A 24,987-nucleotide genomic window follows, 5' to 3' on the forward strand; every position below is an offset into this window, starting at 1 on the left:
TATGTGCGATGGAAACCTGGAGTTTCACCCAAGTTTCAGCAGACGCAGAACGGCACCTCGCTGAGAGCGTGGAGGCCAACTGGACCTTAGTGGAAATGAGTCACATTCAAACATCCATGTGGTGTTTTGTGTGTCACTTTCCAGGGCCAAAATCCACTTCTCTCCTGTGAGCCCCCCCACCTCCCTCTGGCTACAGGCCAGTCTGACGTGCAGACCTCTTGGTGACTGAAGTCCATGCAGCCCAGAGGATGACAGCAGCAGCAGCAAGCAGAGATCTCACCTCCAGATCCAAGTCTTCCCACTCGACAAATCCATTGTCCCCCCAGCCCAAACTCTTCCTTCTGCTTACATCAGCAGTTTATGTCTGATGTGTAACTCCTGTGTAAATAGTGTACTACTACTGTACACACACAAGCACGTGATGCCACGGAGCAAGCACCCACTTTCATTTGCCTTTGTTAAGTTTTCACCAGCTCCAACATTTAAAGTAGCTCCATACTGCCGCCGATGACTGGCGGTTTTGATGCTTTACACAACCCGAACAGAGTCACATTGTCACCCGTGAGCCTACCTGGATGGCCTAGCACACTATGGCTTCCTTCAGGTCGCAGTCTCCCCTGGAGCCAAGGGTTCGAATCCCACTTCTGATCACAGCTCTTTGGTGAACTCATGCTCTGTGAGGGGTCCCCCACTTCGCACCCCCATCAAGTGGGGTTCTTCTCTCAGGTCAGCTCCCTGACCTGCTCCTCGCCGACGGACTGGTGCTCATCAGCTGCAGACAGTTCTGGATCCTCCTCAGTCTGACCCGGGTTCATGAGCCTGGTGGATTTTGCAGATGAAACACTAGGTGGAAAAATGCTCTATGTAGGAAACCTGGAATTACGACGTGTCTGAATGCACCGCAACGGAAGCGGGTCGGATTTGGTTCGGAGCCAGTCACAAAGAAGGTTCACTTGATCATACAGCAGTAATAGGGTTCAGTAGTTCATGTAGGGCTGTTAATCGGTTAAATTTTAATCGCATGAGAGCTGAGTTAACTCACGACTAATGGCAAATTACTCACACATTTCCTATCTGTTCTAAATGTCACTTAAAGGAAGCTACAAAACATTAACTCAGAGTTAACTCAGTTCTAGTGTGGTCTGTTGGCAGCCCTAGTTTGAAACAATCGTAAACATCTTCAGTGCTTCTCATTCTTCAACATCATTGTCTAAGCGGCTGAACAGGGTTCAGGGCTGCAGTTCACGAGCGCAGCCTGACCAGAGACCATCCATTCCTCGCTTTAATAGAAGCTCACTCTGCCCCATGACCATGAAAGATGTTTAATCGACAGACTCCATTTCTAAATCTCTCTGTGCCTGGAGTTCTTCTCCCCCGTCGACCTGCTCTGTGGGGTCCCCCTGCGAGGGTCCCTCTGATCGCTCGGCCTCTGTGGGGACCATGTGAGAGATCTTAAAGGAGGTGGCGATCTCCTTCAGAAGCTCCTGCTCGCTCTTCAGCTTGGCTAGCTCCTGGGTCAGCGGGGTCTCTGCTGCTGGGGTCGCAGGTGAGGGGACCTCCTCGGGGCTCTTGTCTGGCCCCTCCTCCTGGTGCTCTCTCCCCAGCAGACTCTTCCTCTCCTCCTGCAGAGCTCTGCACAGGCTCTCTAGCTTCTGATTTTTCACGGTGACAAGCTCAAACTCCTTCTCCTTTAGAGCTCTCTGAAAAGCATCAGAGCGCAGACAGCCATGTTTCACCTCTCACCTCCCATAAATCTATTAAAAGCAGCTGGTATTCTTAACCGGCTGACGGAAATAAAACTCTCTTACATCTGTCACCATTTCAATGAGGTTCTTGTTGCAGCCATCAAAGCGGCTCTTCCAGGATTGACACTCCTTCTCCAGCTTCTTCATTTTCTTTGTCATCTGCGGCACACAAGAAAAACATGTTATACTATTCATAATCAAAGGTGATGCTAAAAATAGCCCTGCATTAGTGTTTGTTTCATCTTTGGCGAGGCTTTATTGTAAACCTCTCGGGCGTCTTCTGCTGTCTGCGCCGACCAATCAGAGCCTTACTTTGTCCATGTCCTGTTTGAAGCCGCTGTAGACGCTGTTGCTCTTGGAAACGCTGCCCTGGAACTCATCGAATTTCTTGGAGTACATGTCGAGCTGCAGGAGAGTTTGAGGGAGAGTGTTAGTGGAAGCCCACTTCAGAGGGAGCGTGCTGGTCCGGGTCGGTACCTGGGCCCTCATGTCCACCTCCTGCTCCTTCAACATCTTCATCTGTACCTTGGACTCGGCCGTCTGCTTCAGCAGCTGAGCAGCCATTCAGAGAGAAGTGGTTAGATTTGGGGGAGGCGAGCCGGCGTGCGGTCCATCTGGACAAAACCCACCAGCTCTTTCTCAAGCTTGTGCTTGTCCTGGGCCTCCTTCAGCATCAGGGTGGCCTGCTGCAGTTTGGTCTCCAGCAGCTTCTCCTTCAGGTCTCTGTGCTTGAAGACCTTCTCCAGATTCTGCAAGACACAGCTCCAGGTTTGCTACCTTGAAGTGCTCACACAACCCGGTAATGTTAGGAAACCCTAACCCTCCTGAGATGTTCACCTATAACTAGTGTCAGACTTCTTATATATACAGGTAAACTTTTTATATTTTTCATTTCTGTCAGTCTGTCTTTGTGCCCAGATGTGTTTACTGTTTTTGTCCAGGCCGACATGAGCCCAGCACTTGCATTCTGTAGGCGCATGCATTTGGCACAACACCACACGTGAAAGAGACTCCATACCGCCTCCCGTTGGTCATACTGGGTGATGAGGCCCTTGAGCTTCTCGGCCAGCGAGCTGTTCTCCTGACACAGCTTGGTGTTGCGCGTGCTGTGCTCCTCGATCTGCGCCTGGATCTCGCTGAGTGTGCCCTGGAAGTGGGTGGTGATCTCCTTCCTCTTCAGGTCGTCCTCTCTGCAGCGCTGCAGCGTCTCCTCCTGCCAGTCACAAGAACAGGTGAGGGACACCTCCGACAGACTGGTCTCTGTTTACAGGTTGCAGAGAAGCTAACATCCCTGACTGTCTTCCACCTTCAGGTGCCACATAAGTCTGGGGCCACAAGCAACTCTGAATTATAAAGTATGACAAAGTTGCTTTTACATAGAATGATAGGGAAGAAACTGAACTACATTTTTGAAGGTTTGCATTCATGTGTCAAATTTGTTGAAAAGACTATTTTCTGAAGAAGAAATTTATATATATTTGAAAGATATAAGTCGATATAAGTAAATAAATATCATTACAATCGGATGGAATCTCACTCTACCGAAAAAACAGCAGTAAGGGGGGGTTTAAAAGGTCAAAGTGGATGTTTGACAGGACAGCTGGTGGACTTCCTGCTAAGCTCAGCACTGGGGGGGGGGGCAACATGTCAGATGGAGGAGGCCGGCTCTACCTTGAGGGTCTTGTTGTGCCTCTGCAGCTCGCGACAGAGCCCCTCCAGCTTGCTGCGGGCCAGAACCGCCCGGCTGTGCTCGCTCTGGAGCTGGTCCTTCTCCTTGATGACCTGGAGAAGTTTCTTCTGCAGGAGCTTCATCTGTTTCTGGTCGTTCCGGTGCTCCTCCAACTGCAACAACACAACACCTTTGTCACGAGTGCCGCTGAGCTCACTAACTTTGACAAGTGAACAGCAGCGCTTAGCTCATTGGTGGTGAAAGACATGTCACCTCTATTCCTTCACAAAGCATATTCTCCCCTGATCCTAGGCCAGTTGGTGCATCCCCCTCTCCTCTGTGCACTCAAGTTTAAACTGAGCACTGCAGTTTGGTTAGCATGTAGCATCCAAGACACACGCAACGATCGGCGTCAAAGTATAATTCGATAATAATTCAAAGTATAATTCGATTGATCCGTCCCCAAGAAAAAGCTTTACTTTTGCTCAAGAGCACTGCTCCAGACGTGGCTTGAAACCAGGGACAAGCTGTACGTGAGAGGAAGTTAGCGGGCTGAGTTCAGACTGGGCAGCTACCAGTTCCAGACACACAGAAGGCTGCAGATGATCCAACAGGAGTGGAGCCACTCCCGTCCTGATCTGAGGAGGAATAAACCTTCTCTTTTTGCTCTGGTTTATATTTTCCTGCAAATCCTAATCTGCTTGACTTCTACTCCTCCACTCCTCCATGAGAAAGTACCCGTCTTCCTTAAGCTCTCTGCATCATCCACCTGGAGATTAGAGCAGGATTAATGTGTTTTTCATCTCTGATCCACTCACCAGCTCGGCGTGCTTCTTGATGATGGCTTCCAGTTTCTGCTCCGGAGTGTCGAGTTTGCTCAAACTTTGCATAAGCAGCATGGCTTCCTTCCCTGAGCAGCAGACGAGAACTTCATTTATCTTAATCACCCCAGCTCCAGCTCCGAGACACCACGCTGCTGCTGCTTCATCTCACCCAGGCTTTTCAACATCTTCTTCTCGTGCTTCTGATCCCGCCGAGAGTCCGACGGTTTGACCGCCGTGACCTCGCCGCTGTCCTCTGGGTCGGCTGGCGTCTCGGCCGCCTGATAGGTGCTGATGATGTCCTCCAGCTGCTGAGCCAGGTCCTCGGTCAGATCGATAGGTGGAGCAGTGGATGCCAGGACCTTCTCCGGACAGGGTTCCATGGTTAGAGAGATCTGCTGAAAATCATTTGATAAACATAAGAGCATCCCGAGAAGCTGCTAGATGGACCTCTAGTGAAGTCAACATGCCTGTGGCGCTCTACTCTAATTTAAGATGTACCGACTCTAACAACATCCTGGTTCACCATGGTGGTCAGCTCAGACTTCAGCTAGGGTCAGGTGACTTCACAACGTAGTGAGGTGCAGCACAAAGAGGAAGCAGATGCTAGAGCTGTGTCTCCAGGTTGCTCCTCTCAGGGCCGCGCCTATAAACAGCATGGGACTTGCTGCTCGGAGGATCATGGAGCAGTGAGAGAAGAAGGTCCTCACGCGTGTGAGCGAGCGTCCGGTCCCTCAGCAGGGGCCTGGTTATCAGTGGCGCCTGCGATTTCACAAGCGGAGCACATGGCACCTGTTCCTGAGACACGGAGGCTATTTTAGGCGCTTCTTAATATGGGCAGGCCTTTTATTTATTTCCTTTTAATTCCCCGTCGCTGAAGAGCTGTGAGTCAGAAGCTGCAGCTAAAGAGCCATTTTAACCAGCGTTAGTGGCTGATCTTGACCTGGCGCAGCAGGATCCACAGAGCTCGGTGAGAGACTCGCCTCCACAGCAAGTAGCTGCTCTCTGGTGTCGGCGAGGAGAGTAAAACTCCGAGTTAGAATCCCAGCTCAGGTTAGCCAAACCAAGTGTGAAGTGTTAGTCGGTCCAGAAGTCAAAGCAAGGAGAACTTACCGAGAGAGAGCGAGGGCCGAGTGTGTGGAGGGGCTCGGGGCTGGTGGCTGCTCAGGGACAACAGCTGTGATAAGACCTCCTCAAAATAACCCGGAGGAGCCCACTCAGCCAGAGAGGGAGGACAACTGCCGCCACCTCGCGCCGGGGGAAACAAGCACGGCAGCAGGGTCCAACACTGACCAAAGGTTGTCCAGGTCGGCCTCGGACGCTCCCACATGGCCAACTGATGGCGCCGATGGTTTACCGAGGAAACACTTGAGCAAGGCACAAATTCACCGTGGGGACTTCCCGCAGCTCCATTCGTCCGTCCTCAAGTCTGAGTTTCTCAAGTCCAACTCAGTTGAAACTGTATGAGCGTTCCCGACATCGTCAAGATTTGAACCCCCATTTTTGTTTTCCATCACTCCATTGTCAAACAGGGAACATTTCATCATCCAAGTAAACAAGGTGTGTTGGGGAGAGCACACGTTTTGGGGTCCGGAGGGTGAAAAAAAAAACATGAGCAGGGGTGAAGCTGTGGGCATACACACATTCAAATACTGTATGTGTGAGCTGAAGTTTTTCTTTGCTTCCGACTGAGATAATGGAAAAGTGGGGACTGCAGAGCCAGGAGAGTGACTGAGGAGTAGTCTCTGGAGGCCCAGGAGGCCTGTCCCAGCTGCACAGGTTAGGAGGCGGGGCCACCCTGGACATCACTTCTGCACTGGTCTAACTCCTGTGACTGTGGGAGGAAACCCACGAGAGCAGTGAAGCCAGATTTATACTACACATCCTGACTGTTTACAGAGGGATTTGGGGGTTTTGTTAAAAGGTTTTGGCGCCGGTTTACAGCTGAGCTCTGAAGCTGTATCACTGCTGACGTCGTTTTCGATCAGTAATGACTTTTAATGGCGAGATAGCGAGCACATTTTAGCGTCCAAACGACTCTACTTCAGTGAGTCGATCGTAGAGCTCGTAAACAACAACACCCGGTGACGTGAACGCGCCGCTGCGACTCCTCCCCCTCGCGGCAGGTGCGCGATCGCGGCCCCCCGTCTCCACGCGTTATTTTCGGCGGCCGTGTAATTATCCCAACAAATGGACCCGGGCTTCCGAACACACCTCCCTCTGACCTGAGGAGCCGCTGTCACGTGACCCCGGATCGCCACGCGGAACCGCTGCGGCGGACAAACAGCCCGGAGGTGCTTAAATATCATCCACAGAAATCTATTTTCGGAAGCATTCGTTTATTTTCTCGCCCCGCTGCAGTGACGCGTTGGTGCCATGGGGTGTCGCTGGTGTCGCTCCACCCGCCTGGCCTCACGTGCCCCTCTCTAAAAAAAGAATCTGCGACACACATTCCTGGGTTCGATGTATATTCTTTTCAAAACCATTTGAGATTTAATCTGAAAAAGTTGAGCACCAAACAATAAATTCCTCCCGAGACAGCGAGAAAAGAGGCACTCCGACCCAGTTTGGATACAAATCGCTGAAAACAACCGGTTGGCTACTGAGGTGTTCTTCCTTGCCTCAACTGTCCACCCGAGGTAAATCTCCGTCCTCCGTGTGTGTCTTCCAGGGGCTCCACAGACACGAGAGGCACAATGCAGTTCCGTAAATATGCATACAAGATTCCAAACAGAACACAAACACGGTCCGAGATACATATGCCGCAGCAAATCAAAAGGCTTCAACTCTCCTTCACATGAATGAGCAGCCTGCTTCTGAACCAGGACCAAGGAAAGGCCGCTCACACCGTCCAGGAGAAACACGTTAAAGCAGTGCACCTTTAAATAGGTATGGTGATGTAAACATGAGCCACAATTCCCTCATCACTCCGGGAGGTGGGGAGGAGTCGATGATCAACGCTGTGCTGTTACTGATGGAGCCTGAAGGGACTGGCCCCGGGACGGGCTCCGGGGAGGGCCCCAGGTACAACACAAGCTCAAAGTGCAAATAAAAAGCCTCACACTGGCTCACCTCAAATCAACTCGTGTGCCGGTGACCTTTTGACCTTCAGAGTTTAGAAACTAAAATCAGAACTTTCACGGAGCATTGGAGGGGTTCCACCTGGACCCACAACTATTGAAGGTTCTCTGCCCTGAAGTGACAGAGCCACTGCTTCTGGTTCCGTAGCGCCAGTGCCACCTGCTGTCCCATCGTGCTCACTGCTATCACCAGTGTTTCAGACGCCAAACGCATCTAGAATCCTAGAGATAAAATAATGAGAGTGGCCACCAGGCAGGGGTCCACACACTCTGACTGCATCTCTGGTTCTTCACGTCTCAACACCTGACACTGGTTCACGCCACCTTCCTCTGGCCTCCTGTCCAGTTCAGACCTCATGCACCTGTGTTGCCATGACAGTGGAGGTGGCTGTGGGCTGGCTGTCCTCAGTGACTGAGCTTCTGCCTTGAAGGCAGCATGACTTATGAAGGGTCCTCCGAGGATCCCAGACTTTTCAAAACAGACTTCTTTAACTGTGTTTTTCCACTCTAAATGTGAGGTTTACAGCGCTACATCAACAAGTACTGCCACAAACATGTTTCCTCTGAGTGATGTCATCACCTGGAGAGCTCGCCAGAATAAAGGCGCGTGCTTTGCTGCCACTTCATCACCGACCTTAAATGTTTAAAAACCTCATTAGCTCCAGTAATGAATATTTAATTAGACCGGACGATTTTCTGATTTTAGTTTCCCGTCTCAGCAGTGAAGCAAAATGGCTGCCAGGTAGACCGGGCACACAGGAGCACAGCGAGGACGGGGCTCCACTCCACGACCCACTGGTGATGGACCTGGGCGCAGGAGAGACTGTGCTATCATGTCTCACGCACCGACGTCACACACGTGTGTTGTACCTGGAGCACCCACCGGGGGGGGGGGGAGAGGGGGAGGGAGGGGATTCCATTTCTGGACAGAGAAACAAACATCCACGTATAGAGTTGTAGTTCCACGCTGCAAAAATAGTTCAAATGATAAAAATACAGGTGTATATTTATGTACAGGCCAGAAGTGACGCATCCAGGGAACACATGACTTCCAGTTTGCGCAGAAGCACATCAACAATAATTAGAAGAGTCAACCCAACTCCCACACCTCATTCAGTACAGTAAGTATCATTGATTTACACTGTCATGACAGAACACTGAGTTCTGGTTAGCCCCTTGTTTGTGACTCTGTGAGTGTGTGTACCTTGTATGGCTATCCTTGTGGGGAACAATTCTTGGAAACACACCTCAATGTGTGCTTTTGTGGGGACCTTTTGGTTTGAGGTTGAGCCTCAGTTTGAGGCTTCAAAAATATAATCACGATTCAGTTGAGTCCTGGTTAAGGTTAGCCATTGGATGCTTGGGTTTGCTGGGGAAAGGGTTACGAAATGAGAGGTCCCCACAAGGATAGTGATACAAACGTGTGTGTGTGCGTGTGTGCGTGTGCAACTCTAACAATGAGATCATGATAGAAAAAAGAACTTGGAATGTTTCAAACACCACAAGAGAAACGTCACATGTTTTTTTACTCCCTCATTTGCACCGACCGAGCGAGTCGAGCGTCAAAGATGAAAGGATGAAAGTGCATTATTAAAACTCATCAACTGTCGTCTGTAAATACGAGCGCGCGAGAGAGAGAAACAAGCCGTTAAATCCAAGCAATGACGTGATATCAAAAGCAATGCCAGCATGGCTCACTGCATAACTGCATCACTGCTGCATAAGGACAGATATACCATATAAATAGTAGTCAAATATTACCAGTATCAATAAGTGCTTACGTTCTAATATATAAATACATCTTACAATATTTGTAATCACGTAATACCTTCCTATAAGTTGTGCAATAGCAAAATCCCATGCATCTTTTTTGTTTTTTACCAAGATAAAAACATGAAGAGGGAAAAGAAACGCAACATAAGAAACACTTTTAAGATTGTTTCACATAAATCAAGCTGCATTGATCCGTCAGCCGAACTGACCCACGATTCGTCCCCTCACCAGCTTCGCATCAAGAAAGACGGAGAAGCCGAAAGAAAGGCACCGACCTTTGCCGCTGAATCCGAAGCACCAAACTGCACACGAAGCGTCTACTTACATTTGGTCAGACTGCTTGTTAATACTTCGCCCTCCGCTGGACTCACTGCACTACTGCGTCACACCTCCGGATGATTACGTTAAACGACAGTCTATTCTCAAAGTACACATACAGTAAAATACACTGTTTGTATGCATCTAAGAAGAGTATCTTTACAGGATCCACAAATATATTGATGTGCAATTGTACGCAAACTACTGTGTCAAACAAAGGCAGAATACCTTTCCATATTGCACCTGCACCCAGTAATGATTCTGCACCTCTGACAAACGTCCTGCTGCTTCTCCACTCCCAGAGTCTCTGGAGAGACCAGGTCCTTCACTGAGCTCCACCCAGAGTGTTATTGCCTCAGATGGGACAAAGATGAGGTTATGTGCCACGTGGACAGAGGACCGCGAGGTTGCAGGGTCTTGGACCAGATTAGGGGATCCACGGTTTAATGAGGCTCCTCTGCTGTGATCTTCAAGGATTCAATGGCTTTCAAACAGGTCTGGACGTTCTCTTCCTGTCTGTTATCACTGACCAGACCCTGGTCCTGATCTGAGGCGGCCTGGTTCTGATCCCCAGCGTCCTCCTCGCCCATCTTGGACTCCACGATGGAGCCGTCCCTGCTGCTGCAGCGCTGGCTCTCCACGCTCTGCGGGCTGGACACGGACGAGACTGAGGCTTCGCCGCTGGAAGAGGGCGGAGTGTGGAGGACCTCCAGGCCTCCGATGGGAACCACCGGGAGCAAACGGAAGGCCTGCTGCTGGGAGTGGAGTGGGAGGTGGCTGAGGATGTTCTGCGGTTGAGAGGCAGCCGAGAGGCTCACGTAGCTGCGCTGATCCTGCAAGATGAGAGCCAGTTAGAATCACTTGAGTGCATCTGGAAAAAGTGCCCAGATCCTGGGAGAGGTCTGGAGCCTTCCAAAGCACACATGCTGTGCTCTTAAATGTAACTATATTTGGGGTATTATTAGGGATCCCTTCAGCAGCACCACCTGAAGGTGCACTGGGGCATCACAGAGAGGAAGCCATGATAGGCACTCTGAGCTGCCGGGCCTGACTCTGGTGAGGGTCACACTTCTCGAGAGAAATGGATCCTCATCACAGCAGAGCACACAGACTCCGCCCCCTCACTCATCCCAGGTACCTCCCTGGACCGATGCCGAGCGCCGGGGCAGGTGAAGTATTACAGGTTTCCCTCCACAGACAAAGACCTTCACTGCACCGCTGCATCATTATTAAAAGGTTACTTCTCTCTCCTTGTAATTTATGGCAGTTCATCCTCTTCAATGCTCGAGTGGTTATGATGCTCTGCATCTGGGCTTTAATGCACTGAAAGTGCTCCGGATGGAAGCATGACTTAATGAAATGCAGCGTGTTTGAACTGGGGACCTTGTTCTAGTGAGGTCGAGCCACCAGTCACCGAGCAGCAGGCTCGACCTTCACTGCAAAGGTCCTGGCCAAAACCCGAAAAAGGAACTCTTAAATTGGGCCTAACTTCCTTGTTGTAATGCTGCAATGGTTAGAGGCCTGACGTTCGACCTCTCCTGAGGCCGCCACCTACAGTTGGCTCGGGGGCCATTTGATTGTTTGAACTGCTTCAGCCCGGTTACTGCACCAGAAACATAGAGAAACTCACCAGTTCCATTTCAAAGGCTCCCTGCTGTTGAGTCATGTCGAGCTTTTGATGGTGCCTGATTTTGTCGCCGACCCCTTTGTGTTGGTGGGAACCTCTGCGCGGTGAGACGGCTCGGAGCACGACCCTCTGCCGTCCTCGGACCGCCGACTCACGCTTCACCGACAGCTCCAGTCCCGGAGACATGGGCCGCTCGATCGAGCCCGGGGAGAGGTGCTGGATCGGAGTGAAGCTGGGCGAGGCGGGCCGCAGTGGAGAGGTGTCCCACCTCGGAGAGGAGCGCCCTCGTGGGGACAGCTCGCGCCTCGGTGACGGGTATCGGAGACGAGAAGGAGATGGCTCCCGGATGGGCGACTCCCAGCCAGGAGACAGAAGACAGGATGAGTAAGGGTCAAAGAGGAAGCTGGCCTGGTCTGGGGTCAGCATGGGCAGAGAGTCCTCGTCCATGGACTTTTCTCTTTGCTCCATCCGAGTGAGGGAAGATCCGTGGATGGTTGCTGTGGCCGTCACCGTCAGAGACGTGACTCCCGTGGGCTGTGGACTCGTACTTCTTGAACGTAGCTTCGGAGTGGAATCTCCTTCGTACTCCTCATCGTCCTCATCATCTTCGTCCAGATCATCTGCTTCTTCATCCATCCCGTCTGAGTCTTCGGCATCGGAGAACTGGTGTTTGGTGACCACGGCGAGCTCTGTCTTGGAATCTTGCTGGATATCATCAACTGTGAAACACAACACACATTTAGATGGTTGGACTGGACCAGGAAGGATGCAGATCTCACCATGGTCCTGGATCTCCGCTTCGTCCATGGTCACAGAGACGCCCAGTTCCAGACACTTCTTCATGTGAGCCTTGGACTTCATGTGCTTGGTCAGGTTTCCTGGAAGACCAGCAAACAGAGCAGTCAGCGTGTTGATATCAGGGTATTCCCCTGACCACTGCAGGTCAGCAAGAACAGATGGAACATGGTTCACTTTTTAGGAGGCAGGAAGAAAAATGAAGAGCCAGAACATGGGAGCTGCTTTCTGCTGGCTGCTGTAGTATCTGTAAATAGCATCAAAGGCAGTGGTTTTTGCTGCCAGTGCAAAAGATATTTTTGGATGATGAATTTCTCAGGACATATTTTCCTACTTACTATCACCAGTCCGAGCTCATGCGTCCTTCGTGTTACAATATTGCCACAGATTTAAAGTGCTGAGAAGCCAGTGAGTGAGGTTTAGGTTCTCACTAGTTGGGACTCACCTTTAGTTTTGAAGGCGAAGTTGCACACCCTGCACACGTAGGGTCTGACGTCTGTGTGTGTCCTGATGTGCTTCTTCAGCATGCTGGGCTTCTTGCAGCGGATGCCGCACTCCTCACAGATGTACTTGCCCCGGCCTCTGCCTCGCACGTACACATAGTCCTCATTGGACTTGAAGCTGAGGGCATAGAGGAGGGACACGTCAGTGACGCGTGGGCGCTGGGTCGACGGCTGATTTTGGACCGACCCGCCCTCGAAGATCTTGATACGTGTTGGCATGGCTTGTGTGGTGGAAGCCTCCTTCTCTTTCCACTCCTCCTTGGCACTCTTCAGCCTGAAGCTCGGGTCTTTCACTTTCTTTCCAAAGTTGACGTCCACCTCTTTGGGCTCCGGCTTCCGCTGCAGCCAAAACACACAAGTCAGTATTTTGCTCACATTCTTTAAGGTGAACGTCACAGCGACAACTGACACTGCAGATGTGAGCACATTTGAGGATGGTGTATGACAGCTCAAACACTCCTCATGCAGGTTCACACCACGGTCCACGTCTTGGTCCTCATGATCTTAGCTAGCCAGCCAAACCTTCAGGGGCGACCTCAGAGTCAGACCACAGATTTGACGCGAGCGGGACCAAACAGAGACACCCGTAAATACCCCACCATGACCTTGAACCCTGACGGAAACTCCCTTCTAAACCTTATTACTCGGACAGAGCTGATAGAGGGTGAATTATTTCATATTTTTTGCAGCTCTTCCAACACATCTGATACTGAGACACAGAGGGAGCCGACACTGACGACATAACACTGATGAGTGGCACTCGGAGCTGTTTAAAGCCAGGCCTTATCTCTGGACACAGCTACGTGTCCAGTCTGCCTTGTGAACGACGGACTGGGCCTTTACCTGTTCCACCGTCTGCCTCCACAGGATGAGTGATGACACCAGCTTGCCTTTATCCGGCTGACACATGGCCGCCATGGTGTATATGACTTTGCCCCCGCTTTGTTTGGACCGCAGCATCGCCAGAGCTGCACTGGTGCTCAGCTCCAGAGGGTTTGGGTTGTGGGAGCTCACACACCAGCTGGCGTAGACCGAAGAAAAAGGAGCGTTGCTGTGGGAGCAGCTCGGCTTGGTGTAGCTAAGATAACACCAGCTCACACCTGTCGTTGTGCGAAGACTTGGAAACTGAGATGACAGGCCTGGATGCTTGGCGTCTGAGATCAGGATGTCTTGACTGGAAACCAGCTGTGCCACTAAATCCATCTGCATGCGTTTCTCCATGGCAACTTCTTTCACTTCAGCGGCTGACATCATAGAGTATGGAGGGGAGCTGGTTTCTATGGCGCTGCTCTCCATCGCTGAGTCGAAGCTCTGCTCACTGGAGTCTGTCTGCTGAAGTGGGACGAACGTGACCTTGTGAGAGTCTTCCTGATGTGCACCCTGCAACTCTGACCTCCGTCCCACATCTTCACTCAGGTGGCATTTTCCAAGCTCAACAGCACTCAACTCCTCCACGATCTGGCCGAACATTCTTTCCTCCTTCACACGCTTTTGTTGCTTGACCTCCATGAAGAGATCCAAGCTACTGGCCGGAGACAACATCCGCTTGCTAGCGCCACTGGACGCGTTGGTAGTTGATATGGTTCTCGAGGTCAGGGAGAGGGGGATGCCCGTTTTGAGCTTTGCGGGGGACAAATCGAGGGCTTCCACCTTAAGGGACTGCGCATATGGGGGTCTGCTCAGAGGATCTAGAGGGCCTGCTGAGCGTAGAATCTGCGAGGGGGACATAATGCTACCAAGGCCCTCAAAATGACTCTCAAAAATCTGCGACACGGACGTGTACGTGAGGTTACCGTAGGATGGCACATGAGTCTGAATTCTCACGGGAACCAGCAGGCTGGGGTGAGGGGTCTGAGAGAAGGTCTTCCCGGTGGAGAATATTGGCAGAGTTTGAGACAGAACGGCCACCGCTGTAAACGGAGGCGCGCTGAGGTACGGAGGAAATACTTGTGACGGGACCTGCGCCGCCTCAGTGTCCATATTGAGCGACTCCTGCCGCACCAAGTTGTCCCTGCTCCGCTCTTGTCCAGCACCGAGATCCACGTGTCTAACTTTGGACGTGGGAGACAGGCTGCCATAGTCAAATGACACGCTGCGTGCCTCTGGGAACTCCTTGCGCAAGTTACATGGTGCCTGCTCGGAGGAAGAGCGTCGCATTTCATGCTGTTGACGCTGGCCAGCCACAGACAGAGTGTAGCCACTTCCTGGCACAGCGAGGAGTTCCAGTGGTCTGCCAAACTCGTCCTGCCGAGCAGGAGACACAGTCTTCTCCTCCCTGTCGAAGGAGAAGGTGGAGCTGTAGGATAAGTTACTGTCCTGGCTCGGGCTGCGGGACAGGCTGGTGCAGGCCGACTCAAAGCTGGACTCACCAGAGGAGTGCTCGATGTCAGTCAAACGTAACCTTTTCTTTTTCGGCGGGAGCTTCTCTGGCGGAAACTGAGCCAAGGTTTCGCTCCTCTGTGGCCACTGGAACTCCTCCACGTGCCTCTCCGGCTCTTTGACCTGCACCTCTTGAGCTTTATCGGGGCTGTCGGGCTCCACAGTGACACGTATTTCTGGAACTTGTATGTTGGGCTGACGCACAAGTTTGGGACCAAGTTGGAAGGACTGGCGCAGTCTCCCGTCACTTCTCTCCGTGTCATATGACTCTTCCATGGGTTGAAATGGCAGTTCAGGATGAGGCCTGTGTAGCGAGTTTGTGTGTTGGATGACTGAGATAACGTTCCCTAAGGTTTTGCGGCTCATTTCCTGGCTCAGTGATATGTCCATTTCACATCTGTCGGGTTGCGTTGATGAGTGTCCTTTCATTGCACCCTTGATGACCTTCAAATCATAGTCTTTAGTGGAGTCAAACTTCTCCTCACCCTGCTCATGATGCACTTCATACTGACCCGACATGTCCTCCTCTTCCCTCTTTCCCTTGCGACGCTTCCGCGTGGCCTGATCCATCGCGTGTCTCTGGTGATTTATGTGAGACGCTGCGGAGGGATAATTTTCCATTTCCAGTCCTGAGGGTGACGCGCTGCTCTCACACATCTTTCCATGGCTGTCACTATCCACATGGATATCATGCGGGGAGAGTTCAAAAGCAGCTTGCCGTCTGAGTCTCCTCATCCCTCCGGTGCTGGTTCTCTCGTCGAAGGAGTGGCTGCCTCTGAGTGCTGGGGGCATCGTCAGACAGCCTGCTGAGGACGTTGGCATGGAGTTGCTTCTTGTCAGAGGCCCCATATCGGAGGCACATTCCAACTGGGGCTCCTTGACTTCTTCCCTCATGAAGGACTTGGTGTTTATCTTGATTGAGTCGACAGTGTCCTTCTCCTGCGTGAAAACACGAGACACTCCTCTTTGCGAGTGTCGCTGTGACTCGCCGCTGTACCCCACAAAAGCCGCCGCCTGTTTGGGGCTGGGCCGATAACACTTCCCAAACATTATCTCCTGATAGGATTTTGCATTGACGTTAGGAGGCCCGGTTTGGTGCTCCGCACTCTCTGACCGGGAGAAGTACCCCGAGTCTGTGCTGCCCTTGCTGGACTGACTCGGTAAGGACAGATTGTGTTCCGAGTCACTGCTTCTTTTCTCAGACAAGCGGAGCGCGAGCCTCTGCTTGATAGTGCAAGATTGAATTGCCCGCGTGGACTCGGCAGGAGCGGGAGGGACATTGATTTCTGGGTGCTGGGATGAACCTTCCTGCGCCGACATCGACGTGGATCCCTTTTTTTGAGCGATAAGATTCAGTACTTTGACGGCGGTGTTATCCGATCCCTCCAGCGGAGAGTCCAGCAGCAGCAGCGGGTCGTTAGCCGTGTCCTCGTCGGTGTCAGTGCTTTGCTCAGCATCAGAGAATAACTCTCCTTCTCCTTCAAAAGACCCCGGATCTGTGTTGGCACTATAAGAACCAAGTTCTGAGATTGGCACGGTTCCAGCTTTGACAGAGTGAGCGTGGGACTTTCGGTGCTTGTACAAATTGCTCTTGGTTTTGAAGGAGAAGCCGCAGGGCACGCAGGGATAGGGCCGCTCCCCCGTGTGAGAGCGAATGTGTTTCTTCAGCACGCTGGGTTTGGCGCACGCCCTGCCGCAGTAATCGCACACGTACTTCCCCGGTTTCTGCTGCTTCTGTTCCACTTTGCAGGCCACCTCCGGCAGCTGCTCCATCCCTGATTGGCTGAGGTGATGTTCAGGTGGAATGGGGGACTTCCTGTTGGAGGGACAGCTTCCAGAAGAAGCAGGAATCACAGGCCCTAAGCCTTTTTGTCTGCCGACAGGAAACGCTTTGGCGACCTGCTGCGGGTACGGCGACACCTCCTCCGGATGGCTTCTGGGCTTCTTCTGAGGATCTTCTATTTTGACGAGTTTCCCTGAGTCGGCCGGAGAGTCGCCCTGGCCTTGCTGCTCCTGCCACCCTCCACCCTCCGCCTCCACATTGGGACTCCGCCGGGTTTGTGAAGCCACCAATGCACATTTCTTCGGCGCGACATGTCTGCTTTGACCTTCAACAGCACTTTTCACTCTTGCAGTAGTTTCAAGTGACTCCATGAATCCGACGTCACTTTCTTTGGGACTGACTTTCAAGGATAATATCTGTTATCTGCCACAGTACTGATGCTCGTCTGAATTGATTGCAGAGAAGGATCATCTGAAAGAGAGAAGAGAAAGGTAAGAATGAGAGTCAGATGTTGAAGAAACACCAAATGAAAAGCATTCTTGGATGCAGCCAGTATTTGCTGGAAGCTGAAACACAGCTGGAATGTTACAAGCCTCTAAAAGACCCAAATATACCTGATGCTAACCCTCAGCAGTCGCCCTCCTTCTTCAGGAGCCCTGGGGCCTTCCATATGTGTTTGCAGGTATTTATGGTTGCTTGCCTCCCCTGGAGTATTTGTGCCACGGAGGCATGTGTTTACATTTATTTTCAGTCCGTGTGTGACCAGGACTGCGCTAAATGCATCGCTGCAGCTTCCAGGAGAGGATTAGGTTGAAGTTTGGGTGCTGGAAAATAAAGCTTCCCTGGTGAGACACAAAACTATTGTGTCGTTCCACAGTCTTCATTCACAAGCTCTGTGTTCTGGAAGGAACAATTGTTTTGCTCCATTGATAAGCTTTCATCCACAGTTTGTTTTCATGATTTAATAACAGGGTGTCAGATTCATAAGAAATTTTGGGCTAAAGGGGCGGAATTTATTTTATCTGCAATTTTGTCCAATCACTATGACTTTCCCGCCAATTCCACCAATCATGACGCGTAATGTGTGTCATCATATTCCCTCCCTCCTTGTTCAGATGAAGTCATGTGCGATGCCAAACGCTCATAGTTGCCCACAAATATTGGCGCCTGCGGTCGCGATTCGGACGTGAATGATTCGGAATCCCATCTTACATGTCTGAATTTGCATGATTGAAATGTAGAATAGACGGAACAAAAAAACACTATACGTGGTGGATGTAAACAAACATGGCTGACCAGGAGATCCATCTCTCTCCACGCTATTTCTGACACTCGACATCCTGATCCTATGGAACATATCACCAGTTACTGTTTTAATTGAGTGTATTGATGACTCACACCCATTTTTACCATCAGACTCCACCCACCCAAATGTCTTTCAGTCTCCACCCTTGTGCGTTCCTCAAACCAACAAGCATTTGTTTTGTTTTTTTGGCATGTGTATTTATTTGTAATAATAAATAATAAAATCATTGCATTCTTGGATCTTTTTTAGGCTAAAAACTGGCACTCGTTTTTCTAAGCTCATTTGCAAAGGTCCGTATTTCCTGTCATGTTATCCAGACAAATGATCACAACTATCACCACAATTTTTTAACAATCAGGCATTTCTGGCAGCCAAAAATGGAACTGGACTGATTGAAAATGGGTTTTCAAAATGAAGCTGCATCAAGTGCAATCGTCACCATGCTAACGTAGCCGCTTAGTTTCTGGTTGACCTAATGTGACAGTAGCATTTGCTGTTAACAGAACTGCGTTGCTAAAGACAGCGTCACGCTCCGTTTTACGTTGGCTGCGGAACCAGACTGTTCAGTTTCCTGCTTTAACTGCGACTCAGACAGGGCTGGGTCCCAGTGAGTACTGATCAGTGTATTGAAACACGTATCAGGGTGTTTGTTTCATGCGTCACAGATACTGAGTCACTAGAATGAGGAGTGTCAACACGCAACAAACAATGTGAAACCTTCACCACCAACTCAACTCATTTAGGACCTCAGTCAGCACTGCTGGACTGAGACCTTTCAGCTGAAGCAGCAGCTGCGCAGCAAGAGATGCAACCGAAAATAGAGCAGGGTTAACAGCACAAATTGGACCTTCCTCCATCTTCACCATAACTTCAGTCACTGAGGTTAAACACAGCACCCACAGTTGGAGGGTGTGCTTGTGCACTCCAGAGTCCAGGCTTCCATGGGATGGACCCCATATTTTGTCGATTACAAACCCCATCTTGTAAGTCCAGCCTGGCCCTCCTCACTACAGTCACGCGGAAGGTTCCCACTCTGGACTGCGTTTTCATAAGGTGAGGTGTAAACAGCAGTGTCGCCATGTAAACAAACACTGCATCCAACACAAAGCGTTTTCATCTCTGTGCCAGCAGCACCTTACACATATACTATGTTTGACCTTCAAAATACACTTATTTCTACCTGCAACGCTGCTCTCAGGTCTCCTCACAGAGCACACTTGTTCATTCGCTCCATGTTTTCCTCTCAGAACATGATCATGGTCTGAACTCAGCCTTCACTGCAGCAGCTGGTTAGCTTGAGCTAACAGCTTTGTTTACAAACATCAGTGAAACCAGCTCCACACAGGAGCCTGCAAGAGCTGCACTGTTGTCCAGTGGGTCAGGAAGGAGCGAGAGCAAAAGAAATGGTGGCCTTCAACACTGTTCTACATCACTGACAGTATAGGAAAACGTGAGCAGATCTTTCCCAACATAAAGATGTTTCCGAGTCACAGGTTAGACAGTGTGTGTGGGGGTACAAACTGAGGAGCTGTCATGCTAAGCTAACAGCAACATCACTTGTCTTCTGCTGACTCAGGTAAGACCTGAACGACTTCCTGAGTTAAGTCGTCCTACCTCCAAAGGTTCTTCTGATCAAAGATCTGACAGGTCTGAAGGGGGCATGGGCATCCTTCTCGGACTTCCTCACAGATCTGACACAGTGGTGCTCCCCTCACTGTTCTGGACCTCGTACTGTACCGCTGGACTCAATGAAGGGTTCTGACTCCAGCTCTCCGAGGGCACCTCGCTTCCATCTTCTCACTGTCAAAACGCTGTGTCCTCCCTAACAAGGTTATGTAAGATTATCTGCTTCAAACCCTCTGAGTTCCTCTTAATTAGGACACCCTCCGACTCCCTTCTCTCACTGCCTCTCCTTCTTTGTTAGCTCACATCCTGCCAAGGTGACTCGGAACGCAGATGAAGATGCTGGGAAGCAGCTGGTTCAAGTCCGGTTTTAAATCGCAGGGCCAGTCTGACATTTTAGGACGTATTAAAGTGGAATAGGGAAGGTGCTGCAGGGTCTTCCTCAGACCGGCGCCCCCCATGTTCCAACAGGGAGGTGTGCAGACGTAAACTAAGTGGGGTGCCTTGTGGGGAGGGGGTAACAAAAATTCAGAGGCCCGGCAGGGAGCTCCCTTTCAAGGTCGATCTGACCTCATAGTTTAGTTTCCATCCTCTCAGAGAGGCAGGACAGGAGGGAGGGGGGGGGCAAGGGACCCCCACGAACCGCGTCCCCTAGAACTCACCGAGGAGCGCTCAGGCTTCCTCTAACCCACATCACCAACGGCAACAAGCAATGACGCGCAACAGCAGGAGGAAGGTGGGCGGCTGTAGGTGTGTTTCGGGGCACCGTGGGCAGGCGCTGCTCCACTGTCCGCATGGATGAAGAGCCCGAGAGCAGCTTTCTGCATTACATCACTAAAGTTGGCCTAAAAGGAAGCAGGAAGAGCAGCAGCCCAGCCTGAAGAAGCGACGGATCCACTCAACAGCTGACATTCACACATCAAATCCGAGCCCGTACAAACCTGACATTCGAATCGTCCCCTGTTCCATACCGACAGTCACGTGTGACATTCCTCCTCCTGCGGAGTCCGAGCCCACGATCGCTCCATGTCAGGGCGACAATAAGCCGAGGAATCAGCGCGGTAGAGTCCCATCAGTCCCGGAGCTGCTGGCTGGCTGGCTGTACATTAGAAGATCTATTGATGCAAGCTAGTCACCAGAGAAAATACCCAACCGTGACGTGTGGACCCAGGCACAAAAATAGCAAGGGGCCCTGAGAGGGATTACACAACAGCCCACGGTGGAGGGCTCTTTTCCTCTCCTCTGTTGCCAGCAGCTGCAGAGCCGAGCCGCAGATCAGCCCCACGTCTCCTCCAGCGCCCCATTCAGCCGCGCTCGCGACCGTCGGACGCTGCTTTGTTGGCGTGTGCGACCGGGAGGTCCACATGTGAAGCCGCACCACTCCAGAGGGCTCTTTTCACCGGAGCTCAATGAGAGGGCGGCGCGTGCGACACCCACCAGCCCGAGCCGCGCCAGTTCCTCCCGTCACGACAGGATCTGCTTTGTGAATGGAGAGTCGTGATGAGGGTGTCATTAACAGCACCCGAGCAGGACAAAGGTGGAGAAGATGTGCAGCTGCAGACTTCAGCCGGGCTCGTGATGCGGGCCGTATGATGAAGACGGTCTACAGATTACACACTCTGTTCAGACTAGATAGCCTTCATTGGTTCACGGGGATGATCATCACGAACTAACAACAGTCAGACTTTTATTCTCTTTTTTTTCTCGTCTTCATCTTGAACTTGCTCACATTAATGCAACACACTGACTTGACTCACTTTCCCGAGTTTCGTTTTCAAAACGGATTCCATAAAAGGTCATTTTTCTCGAAGCAAATTTTGGGTGAAAAACAGAGTAAAAAAAGCTGCTGATGTAAAGTGAATATTTTATTCACTCCGTGTGATGCATTCGATGCATCTGTACGAATAGGACAGCCCTCTGACACAAACACTTTTTATTCCCACTTTTTGACATGGAGTGAATGCAGCATCAGAATGACCAAGCTAGCTTCACTGTAGAGAAAAAGTTACTAAGAAGACAAACTAAAATGCGTTCTTGTTCTGTTTTCAGCACAAAATCTACTCCATGCTGACTTATTTTATGGAATCCATTTTGAAAACAACAAGATTTTCTCCCCTCATTTTCTAAATTTTCAATTCAAAACAGTGAGTGAGCGGCCGACAGACAGACCGAGCTACCACACCAAACACAACTAGCCTGAGTGAGGCTGAAAATGGGCCTGAAGCGCCTTGAATCCTGAAGCCAACGGAACTAGTTTACATGGGTGCACAGGCCGGGGTGATCCGGGGTGCTCCTGTTCAACCTGGCTGACAGCACTTCTCTGTTTTTACAGAGCGATGTTGAAAGGTGAAGACCCTTTACCACTTGATCAACTCTAAACTAAAACAAGGCTCATCCCTGCTTCTTGACACATTTGGATCAGACTTGCACAGGGCTGTGTAGTGGCAGGTATCTGGCAATACGATACATATGCCATACATGACATAAGTTTAGCAATATATTGTCATGTTTGTTAACAAGAGGAATTCAGGTGTTGCAGTCCAATATTATCCGTCGTTCATTGTTATGATGCCAGTCCAGTTAGACTTTCAGTGAAATCCAACAGAGGAATGAACAGCTCCCTTTATAGAGACTTTTAGAGAAAATTCCCGTCACATCTGTGTATTAAATATCGATATGGCCGACTTAAAATATCATGACAATATCTCAATCAAAAATCAAATATCGTGATGTTTCCACACCCCATGAGTGACCTTAGCACCTGTTTCTGTCCTGGCGCAGGTAAAGACGTTCCCCTTCAGGCTGATCAGATTCAAACTTCATCTGTGGCTCAGTTCAGCAAAAGTGCTGTTCCAAGTCTCCAGCTGATGAGGATGAGCTCCTCTGGCCTTATCTTTACTCCTCATCCGAGCCGCCGCTCCTCCTCACCTCGCAGGACACAATAACCTGATTCACCAGTGATTTATGACCTCTTCATCTTGGCATTTTGTGTGAACTTTCAACACAATATAATTTACACAACTATAAATACGTGCGCCTCAGTGAGCAGCCTCCTTCAGTTTCACTCTGGGCCACTGGGTGAGAACAACTGGACGCCGCTATGAATAGGAGTCCTTGGCTTTTTGGTGGCAGCAGCTGTGCTTACTGTACTTACGTCACTCGGAGAAGAAGTCTCGGTCTTATATAAAGTGGACTGTGTGGAACAAAGGTTTCCAAACTTACGCAACGTCTTACAGTCGCAGCTAAGAGGTCAAAATCCTTCCCTATGGGCTTGGCTTTATTTGCAATGCAGCAAAAATGTGAGCGATGAGGCCTGGCTGAGCACGAGGCGACAGCTCCACAGTATGGAATTGCAGAGTTCTATTAATAAACTGAAGAAGCTAACAAAGTGCTCTGCAGCTGAGATCCATTATGCTGCTTCAGTGTCGAGACGAGCGCCACTAAAATGGCTGATGTGCAGTGAAGGTCAAGCCGGCGGTCTATAAATATAAGTGGTCTGTCCCCCCCTTCCCTCCGGATGCTCAGCTCACCCCGGTGTTTCCACCGTCCACATGCCGCACGGCTGACCGCCTCAATCTGCCACAAATGTGCATCATGGGATCGAATGCCGCACATGCAGCCGCCAACTCTCCAGCGATATCAGAGCGGAGATAGATGGGGGGGTGGGGGTGAGCAGCTTTATGAATGGAAGGAATGAGGTTTTCCTCCCCACTGGTTCGAGTGACTGACTGAGACATCACCAGGAACAAACAATCAGCTGACGGAAACCCATTCACCCAGAGAACATTCACCTCCTTCTGCGCTCGACGTTTTCACGCCTCCCTAGATCCAGGCCACTTTCGCAGCAGTACCTGAAAATAATCTGACACCATTGTGTGTTTCCATAGCGATGGGCCAGCAACAGTTTCTCGCCAGCTTCCTGTCTGCATATATAATTACAGGCTGCAGACGAACAGTAGAACAAGCGACTTGTCAGCAGGTGTGTTGCTCCACGTACAGTGGAGACGCACACAGTGATTTTTGGATTCATCCATCCATCCTTCCTCAGCTTGTAGTCACCGGACACACACCCACAACCGGGCTACACCTTTGTGATCTCCAGAGCAAACCCACACAAGTAAATGTGGAGGAACTGAACCTACGACCGGCAGCAGGAAGGAATATATACTGTATGGTAGTGAAGTAAGAGCCTCACAGCAGGAGGACCCCAAGTTATCTCACGTTTGGGGCAGATTTGAGCCCATGCACAGAGGTTTCTGGGATTCCTCGGTGCACCAGAGGGACACCCTGGACAGGTCCCAAGTTCACCTCACAGACCACCTTTCTTGCTTGAGTGTGACCGATGGGGCCTCACAGAGGGTTTGCAGTGCTCACCACGCCACCTTCAGAGTCAACCCCTTGCAACAGCTTCTAATCTGAACCCGTCAGTTTTCTATAGACCAATGCGAGTAAACCGTTGCCAGGTAGACAGGAACTTGCTCACCATGGAAGCCCGAGAGGGGCAGACCAGAGGCTGTTCAACTTATTCGGCAACTAGTTTCAAGAAGGAGGCAGGGCCTGCTCCACACTGACCAATCCCACCCTATCAACAGGAACCTGTTTACATGGCTGCATATGGAGTTCACGCTTTACAGCTGGGAGAATGGTGCCTCTTCCTTTAGTTGAACACAGCATTAAAATATATATACAGGGCTCTCATGGAATTACATTAAACATAGGTTGGTTTTTGGCTTTCTCAGCCCAAGAGGTTCAGAGCAACACTGACCCAAAACCGTCAGGTGGCTGTCCAGGTACTGACCACTGCAGCTCCAGCAGGAGGGTGACGTCACTGGCGGTCGCTGACATCACAGTTCAGGTCGCTCATCATCCTTGTGCTGCCTTCACTGACACTGTTGTTGTTGGTGGGGATCAACTCTCTCGCAGTCAGGGGAACTCCTGCTCCAGTCAGGAGGGGCAGAAGCAGGGACCCGAGAACCCCCCGCCATTCCCCCCAATCACACGTCATGGAACATTTGCAGGAGAAGGACCTCCCACCTTAAAGGCGTGCGGAGGGGAGCAGACACAACACCGAGACCTGCCCTGCACCGGACTCTCCATCTCAGGTGACACATGCCCACCGAACCGCCGCGGACCGAGACCGGAAGTACCGAGGCAACGCCATGGCGGGCCGAGCAGAGAGAAAGAGAGAAGACTCGGTCTTACCAGACAGCTGGAGACGCGCTCTCACCATCGTTTAGGTCCAAACGTGTCCGATAAATGAGGCAGGCGGTTGTTTTCCGGGTTAGATCGACTCAGCGGAGGAGGAGAGACGAGTTCCTTCATGTCTCATTCTCCTGTCGCGGCAGCTGCTGACAACAGGGGGCGCTGCAAACACGCAGAAACGGCGACACCTATCGGAGGCCAGTGATAATGAAGCACTGAAATCAAATGCAGAAGATGTGTAAATAGTGGACTATTTTTATCATGATTTTCTTCCTGTAGAAACTATATTATCAGTCTAATGAAAGAAAACCTTCCACTTCACTATTTTATATTCGTCATTTGTTTTACTAGTCTGTACTAAAA

At 50.8% G+C, this 24,987-nt stretch overlaps 2 protein-coding genes across 5 annotated transcripts; both read right to left on the minus strand.

Moving 5' to 3' along the window:
• Positions 1-1,319: 1,319 nt before the first annotated feature.
• On the minus strand, positions 1,320-5,423 carry txlnbb (taxilin beta b). Of its 3 annotated transcripts, none has more exons than XM_053844756.1 (10): positions 5,349-5,423; positions 4,408-4,633; positions 4,233-4,324; positions 3,417-3,587; positions 2,764-2,958; positions 2,375-2,494; positions 2,223-2,297; positions 2,058-2,150; positions 1,809-1,904; positions 1,320-1,700 (listed from the first exon to the last, which is right to left on the minus strand). In XM_053844756.1, the coding sequence occupies exons 2-10, from the start codon at positions 4,616-4,618 to the stop codon at positions 1,323-1,325; spliced, it is 1,431 nt and encodes a 476-aa protein (XP_053700731.1). In that variant the 5' UTR covers positions 4,619-4,633; positions 5,349-5,423; the 3' UTR covers positions 1,320-1,322. The 3 variants fall into 3 exon arrangements, with proteins under 3 accessions (XP_053700731.1, XP_053700732.1, XP_053700733.1); XM_053844757.1 differs by having other exon boundaries at positions 4,408-4,630; positions 5,349-5,415; XM_053844758.1 differs by lacking the exon at positions 5,349-5,423 and adding an exon at positions 5,179-5,207 and having other exon boundaries at positions 4,408-4,630.
• Positions 5,424-6,705: 1,282 nt separating this feature from the next.
• hivep2b (HIVEP zinc finger 2b) lies at positions 6,706-24,765 on the minus strand. Of its 2 annotated transcripts, none has more exons than XM_053844745.1 (7): positions 24,625-24,765; positions 13,175-16,964; positions 12,519-12,670; positions 12,274-12,449; positions 11,813-11,911; positions 11,037-11,752; positions 6,706-10,239 (listed from the first exon to the last, which is right to left on the minus strand). In XM_053844745.1, exons 2-7 carry the CDS (start codon positions 16,862-16,864, stop codon positions 9,850-9,852), a joined length of 5,223 nt encoding a protein of 1,740 aa, XP_053700720.1. In that variant the 5' UTR covers positions 16,865-16,964; positions 24,625-24,765; the 3' UTR covers positions 6,706-9,849. The 2 variants fall into 2 exon arrangements, with proteins under 2 accessions (XP_053700720.1, XP_053700719.1); XM_053844744.1 differs by lacking the exon at positions 24,625-24,765 and adding an exon at positions 20,364-20,808.
• Between the last annotated feature and the right edge of the window lie 222 nt (positions 24,766-24,987).

This window comes from Synchiropus splendidus, chromosome 16, assembly GCF_027744825.2.
Source record: "Synchiropus splendidus isolate RoL2022-P1 chromosome 16, RoL_Sspl_1.0, whole genome shotgun sequence".
NCBI lineage: Eukaryota > Metazoa > Chordata > Actinopteri > Syngnathiformes > Callionymidae > Synchiropus > Synchiropus splendidus.